Here is a 27,331-nt window from a genome sequence, read left to right as displayed (position 1 = left end):
GCCACGTGCCACGTTGCTCATTAACTCTTATTGGGTTGTGCAAAATTGAGGTTCTTGTATGGCTCTGCTTTAGGAATGACTTATCCCTTCCACGTTTGACTTTTTGTTGGAATTGTCATAACTACACAATCGCTGTGCCTAATGCATGATTGTCTCCAGATAGTTATGGAAATTCCACAATGTACTCATGGATAAGTCATCCCCTTTTTTACTTTTTGTCCAATTAATAAAATTAATTGTATGGCTCAATGATTGATGGGACTTTTTAATCTAAACACACACACTTTGGTTTCCCAACAACTAGCCTTTGGTTGGGCTAGTGCCATACAGTTAATTTACATCCATTGGATAATTCTTTAGCATGGATAATTCCTAGTCATTTTGTGATCCATTGTTTTACTAACTTTTATATCTGTTTTGCAGAATTGGTTTATGCATTTATTATTGGCATCATTTTTTGATTTTTGACACTTATCATAGAGATCCACTTTTATTCACTTATTATTAGTAGGTGGGGAGTAAATTCCACATGGCGAGCTTACTCCCCACCACCATGTGGTCTTACCCTTTGGGTTGAGGGTGGTCCACACACACACATACTCTTTTTTGTGAAAACACACACACACACACACACACACACACACACAAGTAGAATGTTTTTGATTAGTAAATTATCTCACATGCATAGACACTGATTTCTTTACACACACACACACACACACACACACACACACACACAATAAGTTTGATTTGTAAATGAATCTCTCTCTCTCTCTCTCTTTCTCTCACACACACACACACACACACACACACACACACAATAAGTTTGATCAGTAAATGTATCTCTCACACACAGACACTGATTTCTTTACATAGACACACAAATTTTGATTAGTAAATGTATCTTACACACACAGACACTGATTTCTTTACACACACATACACACACACACACACACACACACACACACACACACACACACACACACACACACACACACACACACACACACACACACACACACACACACACACACACGCACACACACACACACACCCCTCTCGTGAGTTGCACCTGATCCATGGCCTTCGTTGAAGCCATGTAAGCCTAATCACTCATCATCACCGCTCACCTTTGTTGATGGGACGTTCGAGCTTTGATTCTAAGAGTGATGAAACCATATTAATTGGAAATTAGATTGGAACTTAAAGAATAAAGTAGTTTAAAAAGTGAGATTACAAGTAGGAGTAGACTTATATCGTGCGAGTAGCCACCTTAGCCCAATCAAGTGTTGCTCCTAGTGCCTCCTACTCACAATAAACCATGACTTTGTTCCTACGCAAAACGCACGTCTCGTCTCTGTGTCTGTAGGAAGGCGACCCATCGTAGCTTGCTGTGGGTCCAATTTACGAGAGTTAGATAAAGTGCATGAAATATGTAGTAAAACAAAATAGAACAATACATTAAATGAGAAGAAGTACACTTACCATGGTTGCCTTGAATGCCAACCATCTGCCTGCACCAAAGTGCGAAGTATCTACAGAGTCCAGCCGTCTCCTCATAGCCCTTCTCTAACCCTTGAACATTTCGGGAATGGAAGTACGCAAGGTTGACCTACGATGCTTCAAGACCAAACCCATGCGCTCTCGCATGTAATTCTCATTAAACTCCCAATTTGGGGAGTTAGGGTATTTTCTTTTCAATTCATCGATGACTACCTGCTTCTTTTGGTAATCTTGGTACCGCCAGTCAGTATCTATGCTGCTCCTGAAGTGGTGGCTCATCAACTGCCTCATGGTGGCCATCACTGCTGCACCCTTTTTATCTTCTATTATCTCTCCCCACCAACAGCCATGATTTGATAGGACAGGTCCTTGACCGGGTAAGGAGGACTCATGGTAGTGGCAAAGTCAGAGCGAGTAGTGTTTGTGCGAGCGCTTTCGGAGCGAGGAGTAGCAGTGGGAATAGGAGAGGGCAAGGGACCTAACTGGTACTGGGCCTCGGGACCAAGTGGAGACCTATAGGGATGTGAGTATGCTGACTCGTCTACATCTCTCGAGTCAACACAACATAAGCAACCCCTCCTACTCTTCCTTTCATTACGATGGGCACACCCAGGTGATGATCCCTTAGTCGAAGGGGCTAGAGGGGATGGCTGGATAGTGGGTCCAACTATCGGTGTAGGAGAGAGATTGGCTGAGGTCCTCTGAGATAGCAGAGAGAAGAATCTCATTGCCTCCTCATCGGTCATTTGTGTGACAAACTTGTTGGGACTCCTGACAAAGCCATGGGCTGCTAGCAAAGGAGTTCCTCGAGGGGTAGTCACAGTGCTACGTCCGAGAGGAGTCAGGCCTAGTCGTAGGGGTAGGCCCCTGAGGTGTCACCTGAGTGGAATCAAAATCCTCTAGAAAGTAGAGATCATGATGTCTCCTCCTATGAGGGTTTCCGTACTCATCGGACGTGTGACATGATCCCATGTCTAATTTGGGGGGATTGGAAAAACATAGACACAAACACGAAAACAAAAAACAAAAAACAAAAAACAAAAAACAAAACACAAGAGCGGGTAAGAAGTGGAAAGCATGTGAGGGAAAGCATAAGAAGCAAAAGAGAAGGAGAAGCATAAGAGAAGGAGAGGGGAAAAGAAGAGAAAGAAAAGGGGAAAAGAGATTGAAAGAGGGGAAAAGAACCAAATATGCATCAGAGAAAAAAGAGAGAAAGCATATGCATAAGAGAAAAAGAGAGAAAGCATATGCTTATGCTTATGCATAAGCATATGAGCATATGCTCATGCTAAGCATAAGCATAAGCATAGGCATAGGCATATGCTTATGAAAAGAAGAGAAAAGAGAGGGAAAAAGAAGAGATGGAAGGGAGAAGGAGAAGGAGAAGGAGACATATGCTCATGCATAAGCATAAACATAAGAGAAGAAAAAACATATGCATAAGAGAAAAAGAGAGAAAGCATATGTTTGAAAGAGGGGAAAATAGATTAAAAGAGGGGAAAAATAAGAGGGGAAAAGAAGAGAAGGAAGAGGGGAAAAAGAAGAGGGGAAAGGAAGAGAAGGAAGAGGGAAAAAGAAGAGAAGGAAGAGGGGAAAAAGAAGAGGGGAAAAGAAGAGAAGGAAGAGGGGAAAAGGAAGAGGGGAAAAGAGCATAAGCATAAGAGAAGGAAGAGGGGAAAAGAGATTGAAAGAGGGGAAAAAGAAGAGAAGGAGAGGAGGGAAAAATAGATTGAAAGAGGCGAAAAAAGAAGAGGGGAAAAGAGATTGAAAGAGGGGAAAAAGAAGAGGGGAAAAGAGCATAAGCATAAGAGAAGGAAGAGGGGAAAAGAGATTGAAAGAGGGGAAAAAGAAGAGGGAAAAAGAAGAGAAGGAAGAGGGGAAAAAGAAGAGAGGAAAAGAGCATAAGCATAAGAGAAGGAAGAGGGAAAAAGAGCATAAGCATAAGAGAAAAAGAAAGAAAGCATATGCTTATGCTTATGCATGAGCATATGAGCATAAGAGAAAAAGAGAGAAAGCATAAGCTTATGCTTATGCATGAGCATATGAGCATATGCCCATGCATAAGTATAAGCACAGGCAAATACATATGCTTATGAAAAGAGGAGAAAAAAAGAGGAAAAAAGAGAGAGAAAAAAAAGAGAAGGAAGAGGGGAAAAGAGATTGAAAGAAGGGAAAAAGAAGAGGGGAAAAGAGCATAAGCATAAGAGAAGGAAAAACATATGCATAAGAGAAAAAGAGAGAAATATTATGCTTATGCTTATGCATGAGCATATGAGGGAAAGAGGGGGGGAAAGAGAGAGGAAAAGAGGAAAAGAGGGGAAGAAGAGGGAATAAGAGAAGAGAGGGGAAGAGAGGGTTCCTACACCCATCACTATAGCTAGCGCATAAAGCGCTAGCTGGTAGGCCAATGCAAATAACAAAAATAACAAAAGGAAAAAAGAGGAAGCACTTTCTTACTTGGAAAAGTCCCGCTCGGTGTTTCTTGGACTGGCCCTACAAAAGAGAGGAAACATACCATTTTTTAGATAACTAGTTAGAGGAAGGAGGAGTTTCGAGAAGCAACTTTTCAAAGGGATTAGATTGAGGAGACAAGCATAAGCCTACAAATAAGGAGAAAGAGGAGGAAGAGAAATACTAAAAAAGAAGAGGTGAGTCTTCTTTCTTTTACCAAATCTCGTTTTTTGTCCACCTCTGAAAATCAAGCCTAAAAATTAGCACATAGCCTTAGCAATACAAGGAGAAACATGCTTCAACACTCACAAAATGAAATCTCACAAAAAATGAACCTACATTGCTTAAAGAGACTCACCTTCTTGAAAAACTTCCTTTCACACAAGCAGAGAGGGAGAAGGGTGGAGAGGGCGCACAAGTGTTGGGAGCAGAGCTGGGTAGGGATGAAGAGTGGGGAATAGAGAGGAGGAAAGCGAGGTCATCGAATATAAGGTAGGAGGAGAGATTTTTGCTTTTCCTGCAATAGAGATGTGAAAGAAAGCATTGCATGGGGTTTCAGGTTTATAGCGATGCTAGTCAATCGCTATATAGCAACGTTTATATCCAAAAGCAACATAGAAGAAAGAGGAGGTGGAAATATATAAGAAATAAGAGAAAGGTGATAGTGATGGAACAAGGCAAAGCGTTGCTATATAGTGATGGAACAGGGCAAAGCGTCGCTATATAGCGACGGTTCAGGGCACTTATTGTTAGAAGAGAGAAAAGGAGCTCATGGGTGGCTATTTTTTGGATCTTAATAGATTTCCTTGCAGCTCATGTTGTGATTTTGGAAGTGTGCAGATGGAAGGGATGAGCTTGTCTAAACTACGGGCTTGTCTCTCAATCTTGAATTTGCAAGCAAACTATGGGTGGTCAGATACAAGTGTTTTGGCCTTAATGAGGTTAGCTCCCACATTAATTTGACTCATTATTTGGATATTGTTTGTTTTGAGAATCATCATGTATGTTTGAGAATCATCATTGTTCGAAGCCTATGTATGTTTGAATTGTGACTCTCTTTTATCCTCTCTTTTCTCCTCTCTTTTTCTCTCTTATCTCCTCTTTTCGTCTCTTTTCCTTCTCTTTTTTTCTCTTTTATCCCCACTTTTTCTCTCTTATCTCCTCTCTTTTTTCTGTCTTTTTTCTCCTCTCTTTTCTCCTTTTTCTCCTCTCTTTTTATCTCTTATTTCTCCTCTCTTTTCCTCTCTTTTTCTCTCTTTTCTTCTCGCTTTCCTTCTCTTTTTTCCCACGTGAAGCTTCAATAGCCTACCATTGAGCAAACAAATACAGACTTCTATCACTCTAATTCAAAGAATGTAGGAGTCTGTAAATGTTTGCTCAATGTCAGGCTGTAGGATTCTAAGCTTGGTCAATGTCTTACAGGTATTCTAAGTTGTAGGATTAGTGACATGACTTCTTTGTTGCTTTGAGAATCATCATTTAAATTCAAAGCCTATGTATGTTTGAATTGTGATAGGTTGCTTCTGAAGATGTTGCCTGCACCAAATACCATGCCCACATCAAGAGATGAAGCGAAGAAGATGCTAACAACGGTGGGTATGGATTATGATACCATCCATGCTTGCCGTAATGACTGTATTCTCTTTCGTTATCGTGAGCATGGAGATTTGGCTAGTTGTCCAAAGTGTGGGGAACAACGATATAGAGATGATTTGTACGGTGAGCAGATACCGGCAAAGGTCTGGAGACACTTTCCCATCATTGCAAGAATACAGCACATGTTTAGATGCAAATCCATAGCGGAGTTGATGGCTTGGCATGCATCTCATCGGTCCACTGATGACACATTGAGGATTCCCGCAGATTGTGCAGCTTGGAAGCACATAGACAATCAATGGCCAGACTTTGCAGAGGGAGCCACACAACTTACATCTTGGGATCTAGCCCATAGTCTTGGTGAATTACAATATCCCACCATGGCTAACAATAAAGAAGGGACACCTCATGCTTGCACTACTTATGCCAGGGAAGTACAAAGCAAAAAATATGGACGTGTACATGGCACCTTTGATAGAGGAGTTACAGATCTTATGGAGAGGAGTGCGGGTCTTTGATATTTCCAGAGCTCCTAGACATACCAATGATATTTTGGTCAGGGGTATCTTGATGTGGACCATGCATGACTACCCAAGATATGGAGAGTACGCATGTACGTGGTTGTGTCTTTACATGTATAATATAGGATTATGCTTTTATGACTCTCTTTCGCATGCCTGTCTTATACTAACACATTCATGCACATGTGCAGGACTTGTTACAAGTGGGTACCATGCTTGTCCTACTTGTGGACTGGGTTTGAAATCACTTGCACGATACTCCAAACATATGAGGAAAAATGTTTATGAAGGTCATGCTCGATACCTTCCGCTGGACCATCTCGCGCATGAAGGTCAGCTTGATCCACCACCACCATATTTGAAGGCAAGTGACTAGATTCAGGCTTGGAGGGTGAATGCAAAGGAACCTCCTCATGGTATGAAGAGGCTATCGATCTTTCACGAGCTTCCTTAGTGGGGTCAGTTACAAATCAATCATCTCTTGGATCCCATGCATATCTTCAAGAATGTGGAGGCTACTATTTGGGCACACTTGGTTGGTTCCAAAGACTTGAGAGGAGTGCAAGAAGACTTGCATGTGAAGATAGTGGGAGAGAAGGAAGGAGTCTCACTTGCGGCTTTCTCACATACACAATGGGGGAATACACATAAAGGTGGAGGTTGAAAACAGTTTTCCTCTTCTTAGTTGTGAAAGCCAAAAAAGAACTCAAGTACAAAGAAATAGAAGAACCCTATATGTGGGTCTCAAACCAAACTCAACTAACTAAGGCGGCATACTAACTGAGCCACGCACTAGAGTACATAAGGATAGCTATCATCCAGCTATTATTCATGGGCGGTGTACCAACCGCATCTGCAGCTAACAAGTCGGTGACATAAATGCACAACGGTCACCCTGGCGTATCACGAGTGGAGCTCGATATCTCAACACTCCCCCTCGAGCTCAATCCCAATTCCTACACACCAAGCAGGTCTCTGAACTTGCGCAGCTTCTCTATGCCCAATGCCTTCGTGAATATGTCAGCTACTTGATCCTCTGTGCTAACATAAACTAGATCAATAAGACCTAGTAAAACCTTCTCCCGCACATAGTAATAATGCACCTCAATGTGCTTTGTTCTAGCATGATAGACTGGGATATTTGCCAAGTGTATACTACTCATGTTGTCACAATAAATGACAACTGGCCCATCTGTAAACTGATGCATATCATAAAGTAGCTTATACAACCAAGCTACCTCACATGCAGCCATTGCTGCACCCCTGTACTGAGCCTCTGTGCTCGACAAGGCAACTGTAGGCTATTTCTTGCTGCTCCAAGTGACTGCAGCACTCCCAAAAGAGAACACATATCCACTAGTAGATCGTCTATTAGAAATACTACCAGCCCAATCAGCATCAGTGTATCCATGCAACTGTATCTGAACCCCAGCCTCATAAAATAGTCCATACTACAATGAGGACTTCACATACCTGAGTATGCGTCTAGTCGCATCCAAATGCGGTTTCCTTGGAGCTTGCATAAATTGACTTACCAATGCAACAGCATAGCTCAAATATGGCCTGGTAATAGTCATATAAATCAAACTTCCTACTATGCGCCTGTACATAGTAGGGTCTTCCAGAAGCTCACCTGCATCTGTGCTCAGCTTCACATTCTGCTCCAAAGGAACTAAAATAGGCTTACAGCCTGTCATCCCATATTTGGATAGCATGTCCAATCCATACTGCCTCTGCAAGAGCTGTATCCCACTTGGTGATCTAATCACCTCAATGCCCAAGAAATAACGCAGCTCTCCCAAATCCTTCATCTCAAACTTCTGCTTCAATAGCATTTTCACATGAAGGATATCTTCATCACTATCACCTGTGATGATCAAATCATCAACATAAATGACAAGCAGCATAATACCTTTCTCTGTTTTTCTCACATAAAGTGAGAAATCTACCTTGGAAATCTGAAAGCCAATAGTGACAAGATACTGTCCTATCTTGTCAGATCATGCTCTAGGTGCTTGCTTCAAGCCATACAAGGCTTTCTTCAACCTGTAAAGAAACTCAGGATGAACAACATGAACATAACCTGGTGGTTGCTCCATAAAGACCTCTTCTTGCAAATCACCATGCAAGAAGGCATTCTTTACATCCATCTGATGTAAAGACTATCCCTTTGATGCAGCCATAGCAATGACTGCTCTTACGGTTGCCATCCTTGCAACCGGACTGAATGTTTCTTCATAATCAATGCCATATGTCTGTCCATACCCCTTGACAACTAATCTTGCCTTGTAGATATCTGTTCACAGAACCATCTGCATTGTGCTTCACCTTATAAACCCACTTATAGCTAATTGCATTCTTGTCTTTAGGCAAGGGAACCAATTCCCATGTAGCATTTGCTTCCAAGGCATCCATTTCTTCATCCATGGCTTTCTCCCATTTTTCTTTTCCCATGGCTTGCTCAAAAGAATTGGGTTATGGTTCCTGTATCACTTTGACCATATAGGCATAGTGAATGGCTGTAAATCCATCATATTTCAGCCTATCCATAGGATATCTAGCTCTGGTAGACCTGCGCAAAATAGGCTCACTTCTAGGTGCTCTCAAAACATCCTTGGTCTTCCTTACTCCAGGTGTAACAATAGAAGGAATACCCAACTCATCATCAATGCTCTTTTTTGAGCCACTGGATTCACCATCCACATAAGAGTGACCTACATTCACATCAAACATGGGCTGATCTACCTTCTCTTTTCCTTTTCGTGATACCTGTGTACCACTATCTGCATTGCTTTGAGGAGATTCTCCTGATCTCAATCTGCCTATCCATGGCAAAGTATGTGAACTAGTACTAGAGGACACTGTAGGTCCACTAATATTTTGTGATTGCTGCTGTGAATTCTATGCAGCATTACCATTTTGTGCATCTATATCATCAATCACATTTACTGGTTTATACCAGCTGCTCATCTCATAAAAAACAACATCTCTGCTCACTATAAACTTACGAGTAGAAGGGTTATAGCATCTATACCCTTTCTGCTGTAGAGAATAACCAATAAAGATGCACTTCTTAGCTTTTGGATCCAACTTGGACCTCAACTCATCTGGCACATGAACATAGGCAATGCAACAAAAAATTTTCAAATGAGAAATATCTGGTTTCCTACCAGTATACATCTCCTCTAGCGTCATGCCATGTATTGCTGCAGTGGGAGTCCTGTTCATTATGTAAACTGCTGTAGCAACTGCTTTAGCCCAATAATAATCTGGTAGGTCTTTTTCATTTAGCATGGCGTGAGATACCTCTCCAATATGCGTGTTTTTTCTTTTTGCAAGTCCATTTTGCTATGGGGTAGGACTGCATGAATATTGCTGCTTTATGCCATGCTCCTGCCGGAACCTTGCAAACTCATTTGAGAGGTACTCTCCCCCTCCATCTGACCTTAGGCATTTTATTTGCAGGCCTGTTTCTTTTTTACCCATAGCTTTAAAAGCTTTGAAATGCCCAAACACTTCACTTTTCTTTTTCATAAAATGCACCCAAACTTTTCTGCTGTAGTCATCAATAAAAGTGACAAAATAATGACAGCCTCTAATAGATGCAGCTTTCGTAGTCCACACATATGAGTGGATTAATTCCAATGGCTTCTTACTCTCTTGAACATGTCTCGGAAATGGTTTCCTTGCATGTTTTCCAAATTGACAGGCTTCACATACCTTATGCATTTCTGCAACCTTGAATTTAGGCAATCCTTCAATAATGTTTTGGGCCTGCATTGATTTAAGTCGCTGTACATTAACATGACCAATTCGTTTATGCCAGATATCAATATCTGCAACTACACCGGTCCCATGTGCAAACATTGCTGCACTCAATTCAAGCATGTCCGCATCCAACGTAAACATCTTGCCCTTCTTTTTTCCTTTTGCTATCAAGCGACCGTTATTTATCATATCCTCAACAAAGCATCCAGAGGATTAAATCTGACCTGCAAGCCCTGCTCAACCATTTGACCTACAGAAACCAGGTTCTTGGTGATACTCGGGACATGAAATACATCAGACATGTATTTCTTTTTCCCATCCTGCATAGACAAAGGAATTTTACCAATTTGCACAATAGGATGTGCAGTATTATCACCAGTCTCCACAAATCCTGGTCTTTCCATTTTCCTTGTATCCTGCATCCATTCTACATGACCTGTCATGTGGTTTGATGCACCTGAGTCAACATACCACACATCACTACTTTCTTCTGCACTTGTCACAGAATTGGTCATGTGCTGCACCATAAACAAATGCTCATTTCTGTCATCACCCTATCTACTACAGGATGCATAATTGCCTTGCTGCAATTTTCCATTCATAATGTCATTCAAATTTTTGTAGCATCTTTAGCCATATGACCCATTTTACCACAATAGTAGCATTCAACATTGCTGTTTGCATTTTGGCCTCTCTGCCATCCACCACGACCTCTTTGGCTCCCCCTGCCTCTAGAGTTACCACGTCCTTCTCCAAAGGACTGGTTTTCTTGAGTTTGCTGCATATTCTGATTTCTACCACGGCCTCTAGATCTCCAGATCGGCCTCCTCTACCTCTGCCTCTACCTCTTCCAGCATTTGAGTAGAAGACAGTTTCTTTTGAAGTTCCTCCTCAAGAAGACGCACCAGCATTTCTCTGCTCTTCAGAAATTAGAAGAGCAAACAACTCCTCAAAATCAGGAAATTTTTCACGGACGACAATGGATGTCCGGAACTGTGCATAATCCTTTCCTAGACCATTCAAGGTCACAGAAACTAGATCATCATCTTCCACTGGTGACCCAATGGAAGCAAGTGCATCTGCAATTTTCTTCACCTTCATGTGGTAGTCATTGATGCTCATATTTTCTCTCTACACATTGTGCAACTGAGCTGCATTTTCCTGGCTTGCGTATTTGTGCTGTACATTTTTGCCAAAGTATCCCATGCCTCCTTTGGCGTACTTGCATCCTGAATATGCACAATCATAGAATCCAAAATACTGATAGACAGCCAGTACATAACTTTTCTGGCTCTCTCATGCCATCCTTTAAATGCCTGCATTTCCTGTTGATTGGGAACATTAGGAAGAACTGGTTCTTCTTCATTTCCTGTAATGAACTCCCAATAGCCTTTTCCCATAAGGAAATTCGTCATTCTAAACTTCCATGCTTGGAAGTTATTCTTGTCAAGCGTTTCAGTGACAATCTGTGAAAGAGAATCAGACGCCATTACAGAACACTGCAAAATATTCTGTCACTGCAAAAAACACAGCTTCTGCCTCACACGGGCAAATCTGCAAAACTGACGGAAGTGGTATTTGACCACACAGTCACTTCCTAGTGACGATTTTGCATCAACAGGCAATAAGGATGATTCTGCAACTCCCAGTATCTTTGCGCACAGGCATACGATGCAATTTCTATGGCAACTTTTCACCGACCTGCAGAGCAGTGGTCACACAGCAAAAACAGGGCCTTTTTCTCAGTGCCTGTGGAAATCTTCAGCCACTAAAACGGGCCACGAAATGGCCTCGAATCAAAAAAATAAAGTCACCAAGGGCTTTGCCCTATCCCACAGCATATATTGCCCTCTCACCACACCGCGAAGGGCGTCTCAACCTGAGACAATGCACTCTTGCACTTTTCGGCTATGCTACCTGCAGAGATTTGCTCCCAAACTCGAAAAAGGAAAGCAACACTGGTCCTCTTACCAGGATACCGTGAACTTGGTTTGCTTTCCTAAGCTCCTTACCACGAACCAGGCTCTCATACCATGTGAAGATAGTGGGAGAGAAGAAAGGAGTCTCACTTGCGGCTTTCTCACATACACAATGGGGGAATACACACAAAGGTGGAGGCTAAAAACAGTTTTCCTCTTCTTAGTTGTGAAAGCCAAAAAAGAACTCAAGTACAAAGAAATAGAAGAACCCTATATGTGGGTCTCAAACCAAACTCAACTAACTAAGGTGGCATACTAGCTGAGCCACGAACTAGAGTACGTAAGGATAGCTGTCATCCAGCTATGGGTGGTGTACCAACCTCATCTACAGCTAACAAGTCGGTGACATAAATGCACAACGATCACCCTGGCATATCACGAGTGGAGCTCGATATCTCAACATTGCGTGCTATGAATAGGATGTCTCGTTTGTGGCCCCAAGTGCATGCTTCAGGAAAAGTTATCCTCCCAAAAGCAACATGGATCCTCTCCACGAGAGAGGAGGCAGCGGTTAAGGCAGACATTGCCTCTTTTCAAACACCCACAGGATACATGCATTGCTTGAAAGGAGCATTTTCAAAGGACAATAAGCTTAGTGGGCTTAAGTCCCATGATGGGCACAAGGTCTTATGGGTATTCTAAGTTGTAGGATTAGTGTACTGATAATCGTGATGTGTTAGTGTAATTATGATTATGTTATATTATTGACATGACTTCTTTGTTGCTTTGATAGTTCATCCTTCCAATTACAATAAAAGGGTGCTTACAAGAAGATGTTAGAAATGCTATATTCAAGATCTGGTATTGTGAGGTATGCTTACTATCAAATCGCATTGATTGCATTTTCTTCAATTTAATCTGAATAATCTGTAGACTGATTATGAATATATCTTACATGGGCATGTGAAATAGGTGGATATCTCAAAAAGAGGTCTCCATATCAAGCATCGAGAAGGCTAGGGTGGAATCCATCGAAGCTGTATGCTTGCTTGATAAGCACTTTCCCTCGAGCATTATGACAACTCAAGTGCACTTGCTTGTGCACATAGTTGATGAGGTAGCATTGCAGGTACCGTTCATAGTCGATGGATGTTTTTTCTCGAGCGGTTTATGAAAACTTTGAAGGGATTTGTAAGACAAAGAGCAAGACCAGAAGCAAGCATGGCAGAGGGATGGCTTGTGCAAGAGTCATTAATATATATCACCGAGTTTCTTATATCCACAAATCCCGATATGTCGGAAGCTTGGCATAACAACGATGATGATCACATCGTTGGCGAGGTTCCCTAAGGAAAAGGGATTGAAAGAAAGATGAGCAAAGAGCAAATGGAGAAATTCAATAAGTTTTGTATCCTCAATAGCAAGGAGATCCAGAAGTGGATTGAGAGATATGAAGTGGCCAAAGCAGAAAGAATAAATGCAAGGATGAGATTTAGAGTAATGTACAGGCGATCGCAACCATATCCATGGGATCTCGTCCTTCTCCCCACTCACATGTCACTTGATTGGCTACAACTGGCTCTACGTAAAGCTGAACACGATGGAGAGACGATGAACGAGCGTGAGCGAGAGTTATCATTTGGATGTATGATGCATGTAAGTTTCTTACCTCTTCATGTAATTAAGTAATTATTTGTGGCAATATACGCTATAAAATAGATGCATCTTCATTGTTTTAATGATGCTCTTTTGTAGTACAAAAAGTATAGTGCATTATGGTCATATGGATGACATTTTTGCGTGGAAGCATCGATTCAAAGAGAGTCACGTATGATTGTGGAGTCATGGCTAACTTTGTTAGATATCAATGCTCCACTCTCGTGTAACTACGTGGGAACCAGCTAACTCTACTTGTAAGCCCCCCATATGAGGACAAGGCATTTGAGTAGCTTAGTTATCCGGTAGGTCCTGGTTTGGACACCAGATGGGGGCCATGTGTGGCCTGATGGCTGGACGGCTTCAGATAGAGTTGGCACACTGCCAACTAGGCTACATGCAAGTGTAGGAAGGCATCCCATGACTGACCGCACTGAGGGAGGGTAGACGGAGCATTTCTCGGGGTAGTCTCGGGTTACGAGGCCCATGTTTGGAGCCTCAGATGATCCCGGATGGCTTTGGGCTGAACGGTTTTATCGTGTGGTTGATGGCCTATTTTGGGACCCCCAGTCGACCATTTTGGGCGGACTGTGTCAGCCACCCAATTGGGTCTAACCGATTACTAGTGGTGGCTATATAAGAGCAAGCCCGTGAAGCCCATTTCATCATTGGCTACAGCAACCCTGATTCCTTAGCATCCAGCCTCCATCCTCTACTGTTTCTAGCACACCATCGAAGCTTCTCTCACAAGAGTGCACGGTTGGGAGGCAGTGCCATCTATTGTATCAGTTTTACAATAATCAAATTTTTGATTCTCCATACTATCTGTTTTCTCTCTTGCGTATGAGATCCTATCATCTGTTGAGCACAGACGTTGTATTGTTTTCTTACATGGTATTAGAGCTTGGGCTCTAGCAAGAAGATTTGGTAGTGTGTTTCTATTTGCGAGCAGATTGTGAGAGATGGCCCAGTCTGCAAGACTGCGAATCCCACCATTTGGCGAAAGCGGAAAGTTGGATGACACTAACTATCCACTCTGGAAGTTCAAAATGAAGACCATCCTAAGCACATACGAGCTTTGGGATACTGCTACTGGGGTGGACCTGAAGCCGGTTCCGAGCTGAATCTAGCCAATGCAGCACAACAGGTAGTACCAATTGTGGATGAGATTCTTGCGTGGACAAGAAGAAATGCAAATGCACTGTGTTCTATTGTCTGCAGTGTAAGTGATTCTATCATGGCGTTAATTCAACATGTCACCACATCGGAGGAGGCATGGACGGTCTTGAAAAATTAGTACGAGACCATGAATCAGACGCAGATTCAGAATTTGGAGACTCAACTTGTGAACGAGAAACTGTCTGAGTTTGAAACGGCAGAGAAGTTGATCACCAGGGTGAAGAATCTACGCGATGAGATGATTGCGATTGGCATCACCATCACCAGCAAGAATCTAGCACGAAGGTGCATACGGATTCTCCCACCAAAGTATGACGGTCTTGTTATGGTGCTGAATACGCAGAACAGAAATCCGCCCCTCAACTTTGAGGATTTCAGCACAATGCTTCTAGAGGAGGAGATGCATCAAAAGACGAGGACTGGCAGCTTTCTATGCTGGATCAAAGAAAGGTAAGGGTAAGGACTCTGGTAACCCATCTTCTTCTGATGATAAAAAGAGAAAGAAGAAGATCAAGTGCTTCTATTGCAACAAGGCAGGGCACAAGCAGAATGAATGCCGGAAGAAGATTGCAAATGAGAAGAACGGAGTAAAGAAAGAGTCCAGTGATAGCGCACAGGCAGTACCAGTAGAGCTGTTCATAGCAATTGAGGAGATTTGCATGGAGGCAATTCATGTACCTGCGGATGAACCTTGGATTATTGATAGTGGTGCATCGCGCCACATGACCAGTCAGAAGGATTGGTATACCTCTCTACAGTCGGTAGGAAATGACATCCTGGAAGCAATCGGCAATGATTGAAAATGTCCAGCAAAAGGAAAAGATATGATTGCTCTCAAGTCAGATGGAGTTGTAAAATAGTTCTCTGATGTTCTTTATGTGCCAGATATCAAGAGGAACTTGTTGTCCGTTTTTGCGATCACGGATCGGGACCTCAAAGTTCACTTCGATAAGAATGGCGCACAGATTTTGGATCGTCAAGGGAAGGTCATTGGTAAAGGTACACAGCACAACATCTACGAACTCTCAGCTTTCAGTGCTCGAGCCGATGTGAAGAACATTAAGCCGTGGCATGAGAGGTTTGGTCATCTAAACCTTAGTTCTTTATAGGAGATGCATAAAAGTGGAATGATTGCAGACCTACCAGAAATTATAGATCTGCCAATGTATGTAAAGCTTGCATGATGGGCAAGCAGCATCGACAGCCCTTTCCTAAAGAGGCCAGTAGGGCAAAGGCTCCTCTAGATCTCGTTCACACGGACTCTGCGGAAAGATGGAGATGAAAGCTTTGGGTGGTTCCTAGTACTTCATGACACTGATCGACGACTACAGTAGAAGGATATGGATATACTTCCTGAAGACTAAAGATGAGGCTTTTAGTAAGTTCAAAGAATGGCATGTAATGGTCGATAAAGAATTGGGGAGGAAGGTGAAGAAGTTGAGATCAGACAGAGGTGGAGAGTTCACATCAAGTGAATTCGAAAGTTACTACAAAAGTCATGGGATCAAGAGGCAGAAACCCCTGCCACATACATCACAGCAAAATGGAGTAGCAGAGTACAAGATGCCCATCATCTGCGAAATGGGCAGGAGTATGATGAAAGGAAAAGATTTGCTAAAGTCTTTCTAGGCTGAAGCATGTAACATGGCCGTTTACATTTTGAATCGTAGCTACACGGAGGCTGTGAATGGGATGACTCCACTGTAGGCCTTTTCTGGTAAGAAACCTTGAGCTGCACATTTCAGAGTTTTTGGATGTGACTATTTTGTGCATGTCCATGATGCTAACAGGACCAAATGGGAACCGAAGAGCCGAAAGTGTATTTTCTTGGGCTACAGTGAAGAGGCGAAGGGTTACCGTCTCTATAACCCTGTTACCAAGAAGGTAATAGTAAGTCACGATGTGGTCTTCTCAGAACAGCCACATCAGTTGGAGGAGGACGCTTCCTTCCCAGACAACCAAGACCAGGATATCCATCCAGTACAACCATCAACAGTAGACCGAACTCCCCCAACGGTGCTTGGGAGGATTCAAGATAAAGAAGAGGAAGAAGAGCCTGGCAACGGCCATTCCCGAAGTGGATAAAGCAGCTTTTGGACGGCAGAGGACCTCCAGCCATTGAGGAGGAACCATCCGAACACCGCCGGTCCAAGAGATTAGAGGAGCAAAGAAGGGCGCGAGAACACTTGGTCAACTACGCTTTGATGACAGAGGTGATCCGTGCTGATGAACCCAAGTGTCTTGAAGAGGCACAGGGTGATGATAGGTGGATCGAGGCTATGCAGTCGGAGTATGGCTCCATAATGAAGAACAACACTTGGGACCTTGTGGATCGACCACCAAAACGCAAGGTAATCGGCACCAAGTGGGTGTACAAGACCAAGTACAAGTTCGACGGCATGTTGGATAAGTACAAGGCTCGCTCGTGGCAAAAGGATTTGCATAGGTACATGGTTTTGATTATCATGATACTTTTGCTCCCACAGCTCCGACTAACCACAATTCACAGTGTTTTGGCTTTAGCTACTCAGGGAAGTTGGCTTGTGTTTCAGATGGATGTAAAATCCGTCTTTCTGAATGGAGATCTCAAGGAGGAGGTATACGTGGAACAACCACCAGGTTTTGAGATCCCCGGTTCAGAAGGTAAAGTCTGTAAACTAAAGAAGGCACTTTACAGGCTAAAACAGGCCCCACGAGCATGGTACCAGCAGATTGATGCCTACTTTCTGCAAAACGGGTTCAGGAGGAGCCCATTTGATGCAAATTTGTGTATCTTCAGAGAAGGAGGCAAGTGTATGATCGTGGTCCTTTATGTGGACGACCTTGTCATAACAGGGAACCATGAAGAGAAGATCTCGCAGACAAAGCATTTGCTAGGAAGAGAGTTTGAAATGACAGCTGATGCATTTTTGTTTGGGGATTGAAGTTTGGCAAGAGCCAAAACAGATCTTCATCTCATAGTTGAAGTATGCTGGGGAGATACTGAAGGCATTTGGCATGGATGAGTGCAAGCCAGTTGGTACCCCTATGGAGGTTGACGTGAAGCTCTCAAACAAGGATTCATCACCACTGGTGGATAAAGCGAAGTACAAAAGGCTTGTGGGTAGTTTGATTTACTTGTGCAACACACGACCGGACATCATTTTTGCGACTGGTATACTAAGCAGGTTTTCCAATAAGCCCCGAGAGAACCATTGGAGGGTAGGGATGCGGGTGTTGAAATACATCAAAGGCACACTTGATTATGGCATCACCTATACCAAGGGCAACATCTTGACCAGATTCTGTGACTCGGATTGGGCAGGAGATGTGGACAGCAGGAGATCAGTGACAGGTTACTGTTTCTCACTTGGATCTGGAGTTGTGTCATGGGTCAGCAAGAAGCAACCCACAGTTCCTCTTTCTTCTACTAAGGCTGAGTACAAATCAGCATGTTTTGCTTCTTATGAGGTAGTGTGGTTGAGGAGGATTTTAGGGGACATGGATGCAGTGTAGAACAAGCGTACACAGTTATCATGTGACAATCAGAGTTGCATGGTGATTGCAAAGAACCTTGTGTTCCACGCTCGCACAAATTTACACATTGAGATTCAATATTACTTTGTACGCGAGCTCATCATGGATGGAGAGGTTGACTTGGTGTACTGTTCGAATACAGAGAATGCTGCGGACATCTTCATGAAGGCTCTTGGAAGAGACTTGCTGGAGAGGCATCTTCATCGACTTGGCATTGGGCCGAAAAAGTAAGTTCACTTGCAGGTGGACATTGAGGGGGGGTGTTAGATATCAATGCTCCACTCTCATGTAACTACGCAGGAACCAGCTAACTCTACTTGTAAGCCCCCCATATGAAGAGAAGGCATTTGAGTAGCTCGGTTATCCGGTAGGTCCTGGTTTGGACACCAGATGGGGGCCATGTGTGGCTTGATCGTTGGACGGCTCCTCTACTGCTTCCAGCATGCCATCGAAGCTTCTCTCATAGGAGCGCACAGTTGGGAGGCAGCGCCATCTATTGTATCAGTTTTACAGTAATCAAATTTTTGATTCTCCATACTATCTATTTTCTCTCTTGCGTATGAGATCCTGTCATCTGTTGAGCACAGACGTTGTATTGTTTTCTTACAAACTTCACACAAGATAGCCAAGCAAGTGCTTTGGATACCAATATTCTCTCCTTACAGTTGGATTATTGTGGAACCATATGCAAAATCTATGAAATTGATTTCAGACGATTTAGTATTTTCATTTTTGATGTAAAATGGTTTAGAACAATTTACAATGGTCCCCATGCAACAATGAGAAAATACAGTAGCGGTTTCTTTGCAATAGACACCAGCAAACTTTGGACTGATGAAAGTGATACTTTTGTTCTTCCCGAGCATTGTGAGCAGGTGCATACTAATGATTTAATTAATCAAAGCTTTTGTTTTTAAAGATCCATTGATACATGTACTTAAGTATAATTTCATCTATGTAATTGATGGCATTTGGCACCCATCTTCAATATAGGTGGTTTTTCATCGAGATCGTTCTGATCCAAGATGGTGGTACGTGATCCAAGTTGCATCACAAAGTAAGCAAAATTTTGAAGATAGAGATGTGGATATGGAGATGCCACTACCAATGCCGGATCCAATTGATCCAGATGGATCTAGCGAAGAAGATGAAGTTCACAATATGAGCCAAGAGGAAGATGCGCATAATGACATCATACTAGAGGAAGATGGAGATCACGATGATGAGGAAGAAGATGACGATCATCAAGAATCACCACACTTTATTGAAGAAGATGATCAAGTACTCTTAGGTGAATGTACGATGCTAGAGTACGATGATGATATAGGAGATCAACTCGGTATAGAGTTAGAGTAGACTTGTTTGGCATGTTAGACTTGGCTCAGGATGAAGCCGTTGATGTAAATGCTCTTCATTGATTTTTTTCATCTCAAACTTGGACATGAATATATGAGCTTCAAAGGCTTGATGTACATGCTTTTGTACTTTTATTCTCTCAAAGGATCAAACATGTATAAAAAGGAAAAAAAATTTGTCATTGGGAAAAACTATCTTTTAAGGTCAGTATGAGAAAAAACACTCTCTGTAAAACGTTGCTATAGAAAACTGTCTCAGTGTTGCTATATAGCGACCATTCACAAGTCTAATAAGTGTCGCTATATAGTGATGCTCTTTAAACGTTGCTATATAGCAATGGTTGCCTAAAGTCGCTATATAGCGACACTTAACAAATCCCGTTATGATTACCGATGATTAGCACCCCATGCACGCTAATCGTCGGTCCTTAAGCATCGAAATAGGACCCGTGTGTAGTAGTGAATACTCGTTGATTAGGGATAAGATTGCGCATACCATCCTCCTTTATAATTATCCCCTATGTGTTATATCGCATGAACAACTTCTCTAGCATAGGTTTATGGTCCTCCACCGTTCTTGCCATAGCCTCCTTTCATTGTGTTGGATGGTTTTTATCGGCTTTCCTTTTTTAATGTATACATGGGTAGCATATGTTTCTTCAGTTATAATAATATGGATGTTTTTGGCGATTGAGTTTTTTTTTTCATAGAGTAATAATGATCAGCTTTTCATAGACTAAAGATCAACTTTTCTTGGCTTGCTTAGTACCCAATAAAATCACGATAGGTAGCTGTTTCTCCTCTCTGATTACAAAACTTAAACTAGGCTAGTCATGTAAAAAAACAGAGCGGATGGTTCCTTAAACAAGCTTGGTTTCTATGCTTCATCTCTGAATTACAAAACTTGCTCTAGGCTAGTCATGTAAAAAAACAGAGCAGATGGTTCCTTAAACAAGCTTGGTTTCTATGCTTCATGAAGACTATCATGACAGACTACCATGCTAACAAGAATTGGTGGAACCGACATATCCTTGCAGAACGAGATGCATCCAGTTGATCATGATGTTTGCTTGGGTCTGGCTGTATTCTTTACATGGCCACTTAATATCGACCCCTGTTACCAGCAAGGAAGACAAACCCCCTTTCTTACTAGATGGATCTAAATGGCGAATGTGCTTACTAGTCCGTCATGTATATTGTGGAGGCACAATAGTGTCAATAGTATCTTCATGATAAGGAAGGATAGGGGATTTCCTTAACGTAATGTAAATTTGGTATGGTATTTTACAAGCATGAAAACAATCATGTAGGTTCATTTTTTATAGTTGCATTGAACAGAGGAGCAGTAATGAGATTAATATTCTACAAGTGGAGTGTGTTGGGTAAAAGGATGCCAGTGAGTAAATAGACTAGAATCCAAGAAAAATAGTCTAGTTATGGGGGACTTACTTTTAATATTTCTACGTTTCATGAAACATGAGAACTGATTTGTATGGTCATTTTTTAAGGGCTCAACTTTTACTCGTATAGTTTAGGATTGAAGACTAGTTTGATATTTTGAAATGGACAATATATGCTTTTTTCTTAAAAGATTGTCATTGGTTACCACTTCCAACTAGAAGCATTCCCACTTAAATTCTCTACAATAACTTATACCTGCATTATTTTTGCACATGGCACCTAGGATTAATTTTTGCAAACTTGGTAGGAGGACATGGATAACAGCTATACACTAGTTGAGGAGCCTGTCTTCCCACTGCAAACTAACTTTAGTTGTTTGTGATGTCTAGATGGTGGCAAGTGAGTTGGTGTATTTTTCTACCCGATTTGCATACATTTTATCAGTGGATGCTAGAGTGCATTGCAAAAAGTTGACATCGTGACTTGAAGGTGGTTATACATGAAGTTCCTTCTTCGAGTTTCATGGAGATCTTGAGGGACATCAAAATGGGGGCATCTTAGACCCTAACATGTAAGTTTTGGATGTGGGCCCCCATGTTATCAGTTTTTGGATTTTTGGAACAATAAATAGAATTAGAAAATTGTTGTACATGGCTACAAGCCTCATCAATTTTACTACTATGTTTAATGTTGGCTGCTATTGTCTTGTTATAGGAAGGAGCTTCATGACACTTATATATAATAACATTAGGCAAGGGAAGGTAGTGAAGCCCTCACATATAGCCAATCTGATGTTTCAAAATGTTATGACCAAGGAATGTTTAGCAATATTAAATGCTACCTTTGTTATGAGACCTTGGTTGGAGGCTGATACACCTTATATAAGTAATTGATGGGTAACTTAGGTTGCTAAAGTTAATATTTGATCACTCTCATTAATCCTCCATGGAGATAATTTGAATCAACTTTCATTTTATTTGGCCCCATGCTTATTATGATAAATTGGCTTGGTCCAATTAGTAAATATGACTAAATAAGGATCCAAGTTTCTAAAATGATTTTATACTCGTTGGAATTCTTTGATTAGGTTAGGATAGTTGATTGCTAGGCAACACACACACACACACACACACACACACACACACAAGTATTCTAATTTATTACATTGATTAATTGTTTTAGACTGGGTTTTAGTTTTTCATTCTACCTCTTTGGTCTATCTTTGTTACATAACCTTATTCACTTGTTGAGATGGTCTAAGTATCATGTAAGGGTGTAGAATACCCCCCTTCATTGATCTTTACTTAAGGCTGTGGACTACCCCCCTTGAGTGATATTTGGTTATAAAAAGAGATGAACTTTATCTCTCAATTAAGGGCATGGACTACCCTCCTTTTTGTAATTGTTGATCTTAGAAAGTGATTTAATCATGGGGCTTTTTTTGTGGAATTATTACACATTTTATACTAGAATCTGGAAGGTAATTGTTGTTTCAAGGTAAAGCAATAACAAGCCAAGGAACATAGCCAACATATCATTTATTTGGATGGTGGTACCCAAGTGAACCCTGACCTCGAAACTTGGAATACCTGATGGATTCGATACCTTTTTCCAATCTGGTGTCCCATTTTCAAACTCAGTTTTATTATAAATTCTCAATTTTGTCAAAAATTTTGCAAACTCTCAATTTGTTGCAATTCGCAACTTAGATGTCTAAAATATTTTTGTCCTTGTTTCATATATAATTGTTTATCCAAATGATGGAATTAATAGTATGGCTTATTTATTGATGGGACTATTAAATCTAAACACACACTTCGATTTCCCAACTAGCCTTTGGTTGGGCTAGTGCCATACAGTTAATTCACATTCATTGGATAATTCTTTAGTATGCATAATTCTTAGTCATTTTGTGATTATCCTCACTAACTATCAAATCTGTCTTGCAGAACCATTGGATTCCTTCTCTTGTGAAGTTGGGCTATGTTGCAACTTCATCCAACATCTCGATGCGGGTACATAGTGTATTCTCTCCTGCTTCAAAGGCCCTAGAGAAGCAAGCTCTCCTAAAAAAGTCTCCTTCTGCTTTCACCATTGCTTTTGTCAATGATTGGATCTCCCTCCTTGTTTAGTCTAAGAAAGACTAGCTAGATTTCTTGGAAGCTTTCAACAAATTACTTGTGTCTTTACCCCTCATTGACTGTCAGGATGCGTGTTATCTTAACTTCTATTTCTCTATCGTTCCCTCGATTGTGAATAAACTCTTTGCTCTTAATAGGACTATTAAGAGCAAGAAGTATATTTTGTTAAAGAAGTATAAAGAATTAGGGACTTCTATTTCTTTACCAATCACAAAATGACTTCTAGTTAGTATGGATAACCACAAAATGACTAAGATTTATCCATACTAAAGAATGATCCAATGAATGTGAATTAACTTTATGGCACTAGCACGACCAAAGGCTAGTTGGGAAATAGAAGTGTGTGTTTAGATTTAATAGTTCGATTACTAAATGAGCCATACTATTAATTCCATCACTTAGAGCCGTGCTTGCTATTTTTGTCCCCATTTTTTTCTCCCCTTTTTGTCTCTCTTCTTCTTCTTCTTCTTCCACGGCAGCTATTTTTGTCCTCATCCAATTAGTGCTTGCTATTTTTGTCCCCATTTTTTTCTCCCCCATTCTCTCTCTCTCTCTGTGCCTCTCTTCTTCTTCTTCTTCTGTCAGCTTCCAGGGCAGGCATTCAACTTGTTAAAAGTTTGCGAAGCGTAGAATATAGGCAAGATATATACTTTTTGGCCTGCCCTTAGGAAAGGCTATAGTGATCGGTTGGTTTTGGTGGAGATGATAAAATGCTATTTTTGGCATGCTCGTTTTTGTCCTCATCAAATTGGTGCTTGCTATTTTTGTCCCCATTTTTTTCTCCCCCTTTCTCTCTCTCCTCTTTTCTTCTTCTTCTTCTCCTCTCTCTCAACTTTTCTCTCTCTCCTCTTCTTCTTCATTCTTCTTCTCCTCTCTCTTAACTTCCATGGCAGGCCTTTTGAATGTATTCAACTTGTTAAAGCAAACAAAAAAAACATGTGGAAAATCCCACAGATTACAATCCAAATGTATGCTACAACACTCACGAAAAGAGAACTATCTGGTTTCGTCTTGTTCAATTTCGACGCTTCGTGCAATTCCGATGCTTTCTGCATTGGAATGAGATGCTCAGCTATCCATAGCTACGTTAATCAAAGTCCGCAGCAGCCCAGGTATCGACGGCCTCATTGTCGAAGTTTGGAATTACGGACGTGCGAGGGTGTCCATGAAGAAGAAAGAGCTTCGTCAATGGGCAGGCTGTGAATCCCATGCGCCCTTGCCCGATGCTAGCAAGGTCGCCAACAAGATCTCATTCCAAGTGTCTGGCAGCCCAGGTAAGCACCAGTGCGTGCAATCCTCGTGATGCATGATAGCGCGGGGCTCGCGTTTTTTTTGGGTGTAGATGGAGGAGTGGGCATCTCTGCGGAAATTCGAGAGGTAGGTGATGTCCAGCAGGCTTACAGCATCCTGATAACGCCCTCGCTGCAGGTTTTCTACTTCGGAGATGACCAACGGATTCGTCCATGGCTCTCCTTCGAAGCGAGTGCCGTCTGGCCATGGCTTTGTCTCGCGGCTGCACTTACCGCCCCATTTCCATGTTCCTCTGGACAAATTAGCACACAAACACGGCTAGTTTAGTGATACGATGCTTTGCGGAGCTTGCAACAAACTCGATTTTGCGATCTGTGTGCTTACTTTCGCTTGTGCATGTGGGATTCCCTAAACCGGTTCGAGAATTTCGCAAATCACAGAAGATATGCGCAACGCATCATGGACTTTCCAGCTGGCGAAATACGGGGAAAGGAAGGAAGAAATCGATCGGCGGAATAAGCAGTCGAGTACCTGAAATGATCTGGTGCATACGTTCGGAAGAACACCTGTGTGCTCTGGGGATCAATTTCCTTTGTCACCCATCTCCTCCACGTTCGCATTGCCCTCGTGAATCCCGCCCTCAAGTCCATTTTCCTGTTCACTTTTCCCGCCTCTTGGAAGTAGCAGCCCCTGTTTGTGAACAACCACGCGTGATCAAACTCTGAGTCTCTCACAGATCAGTGGGAAACTCCGAAGAAACCCAAAAAGACTAAGCGCATCGGACTTTATAACAGAGAAACTCCTGAACAAAAGCACATTGCAGCTGCTATCTTTTTCACGTCAACAGTAAACTAAGCATCTCACTCGGACTTACGCTTCCAGCGTTTTCTCGTAAGTCCACCAGTGCCCCGTGTTGAAAACCAGTACATCGGCTCCCTCCCAATCTTTCGACCTCCAGTCCATTGTATCCACCCTCACAGTCGTCTCCACCACACCTTTTGAAGAATTGCCAGGAGCAGGCCCTTGCGCCACCAGGAAAGGCGATCTGTAATACTCCACAGTGAAATTGTAATCCTCGAATCGGAACGACAAAAACGCCTTGCGTCTACTGATAAGCTGTCCGTTCACTTCGTAGATGTGGCTCTTGTTTTGCACGCCTTCCGCTAACATGCAGACCATGGACTCCCACTGGTCTCTCCCGAGAGAGTCTCCAACAAAGACAATGCGAGAACCCCGGAATCGATTGAGCATCTCGTTCGCGTCAAATCTGTAGAATGTAATGCATGAGGCAAGTGATTCACAACGTTTAAGGTCGAAAAGAAAATTTCAGACTTCATGCAAGCAGACCCACGCTGGATTTTGATGTTACCTGGGCATACTGCATCCGGAGGGCTGCCATCGCCACTTTAAATATCCTTTGTCGGGCCGGCCGTTTTCCTGGCACTTGAAACCGTCATCAACAAACGGGCAATCCTTCGATTTGTATAGTGGATAAGAGTCATCCCTTACCCATGTCCCGTTGAACAGGTTGCATTCATGGAGCTGGTGCTGGCGTTTGGGTATCAGTTTCTCAATCTTTTCATTTCGTTTTTCGTTTCCCAGATCCAATTGCATACCTGCCTTCTTATCGTCAGAAGTTGGTGGCAGATTGTAGTTCTGGGATGGTCTGTGCGTGGGCTGAGAATATCGTGGGGCAAAGCGAACGGGGGTAGTTTCGACAACCCCGCTTATATTGTCTGAACTCGGAGTTGGTTGCGGTCCTGGATTATGCGGCAGCACATTAATGGGACCTCCAATAACCCCATGGGAAGAACGGGGAGGGGAGAAAGGGTGCGGCGGTGTGACCTGAAGCTTCTTCACATCTGACTCTGCATTGAAGTAAGGGAGCCGGGAGCGCATAGGGAAGTCGAGAAGGAATCCGCAAAGGGGAGCGACACGGATGAGGTCAAAGTAAACGAAGCCGGAGAGCAGCACGAGAGCGGCAAAGCAGAGGGCGCAGTAGAAGGTGGTACGGGTACTAGTGGAAAAGGCACGAAGGACGTCGGATGAAAGCGGGGAACTAGAGGTGAAGGAATTCATGAGTTTGAGCGTCATGGATGGCGATGCAGGCGGCCGGCAACTGCGAGGTGGTGGAGATGGGAGATGAACGAAAATATTGCTGGAAGCTGTGAGATGAATGCAGCAACGATGGAGGAAGATATTGATGAAGGAAAGCAGATGATCAGGCAAGGTGCTTGTGGGGATGGAAACACTGCAGCGGAGATGCCGATGAAGTCTATGCAAGTTATATGTATGGCACGACGGCCAAGCCTTTTTTTTTTTTCTTTCAGGCCAATTTTAGAGAACAACTTGAAGGATTTCAACAAATTTTTTTTTAAAGGGTAGGCAGCTCACAAGGAAGTTTTCCTTTTCTAAGCCTTCCTTCAGCCATGTGTCTAGATTATAGGCGTTGATCTTTATGAAGATCCAAGGTTTTGAAACTTGCTTTCTTGTGTACAATTTTAGGCCCTTGATTTTAGATTGATCTAGAGGACTATAAACACTCCTTCCAAATTTGATCCAAAAGCATACTTTTTTATTCATTCTTCCCACAAATCTATTATATAAGGCGGGGAGAAGAGAGGATAAGAGTTCCTCCGCTAAGTACATCCCCCCCCCCTTGCCCAAGCATTGTTCAATTGGAAGCTCTCCAATCAACGTGTTTCGACTGCAACCTCGAGCCGATAAGGTTCACCTTCTGCTACCAGATGTCTAGTTGGTATGAATGTCCAGGCCTAGCGACAATCCACCAAAATGCAAACTGCGAGATTTGGCTCTCGGTGGTCGGTGTGAACCTAGCCTTATAGGTCAAGGTTTGTATAGTAGTTGAAAAATTTTGGAACTTTTCTCTTGGCATGGTCCTATAGAGGGGCATAATGCCCTCGACCTATGCTCAATTCGAACCAAGGTAGCTTCTTTGGTAGGCAAACATCCTACCACCTGAGCTGACGTTGCACCTCGGCTTGTCGGCCATTAAATTTATTGGCCTTCAATTGCCTTTCAATCGCTCCGCAACCATATTAAATCTTACC

At 42.4% G+C, this 27,331-nt stretch overlaps 1 protein-coding gene across 1 annotated transcript; it reads right to left on the bottom strand.

Annotated features, from left to right (window-relative positions):
• Positions 1-24,194: 24,194 nt before the first annotated feature.
• LOC147903684 (protein trichome birefringence-like 8) lies at positions 24,195-25,790 on the bottom strand. Its single transcript, XM_087372218.1, has 4 exons — positions 25,630-25,790; positions 25,135-25,527; positions 24,792-24,950; positions 24,195-24,552 (listed from the first exon to the last, which is right to left on the bottom strand). The coding sequence occupies exons 1-4, from the start codon at positions 25,635-25,637 to the stop codon at positions 24,195-24,197; spliced, it is 918 nt and encodes a 305-aa protein (XP_087228344.1). The 5' UTR covers positions 25,638-25,790.
• Between the last annotated feature and the right edge of the window lie 1,541 nt (positions 25,791-27,331).

Source organism: Dipteris shenzhenensis, chromosome 3 (genome assembly GCF_047967505.1).
Source record: "Dipteris shenzhenensis isolate YYH24624 ecotype China chromosome 3, Dip_SZ_1.0, whole genome shotgun sequence".
Lineage (NCBI taxonomy): Eukaryota > Viridiplantae > Streptophyta > Polypodiopsida > Gleicheniales > Dipteridaceae > Dipteris > Dipteris shenzhenensis.
This window is presented reverse-complemented; position numbering and strand designations above follow the sequence as displayed.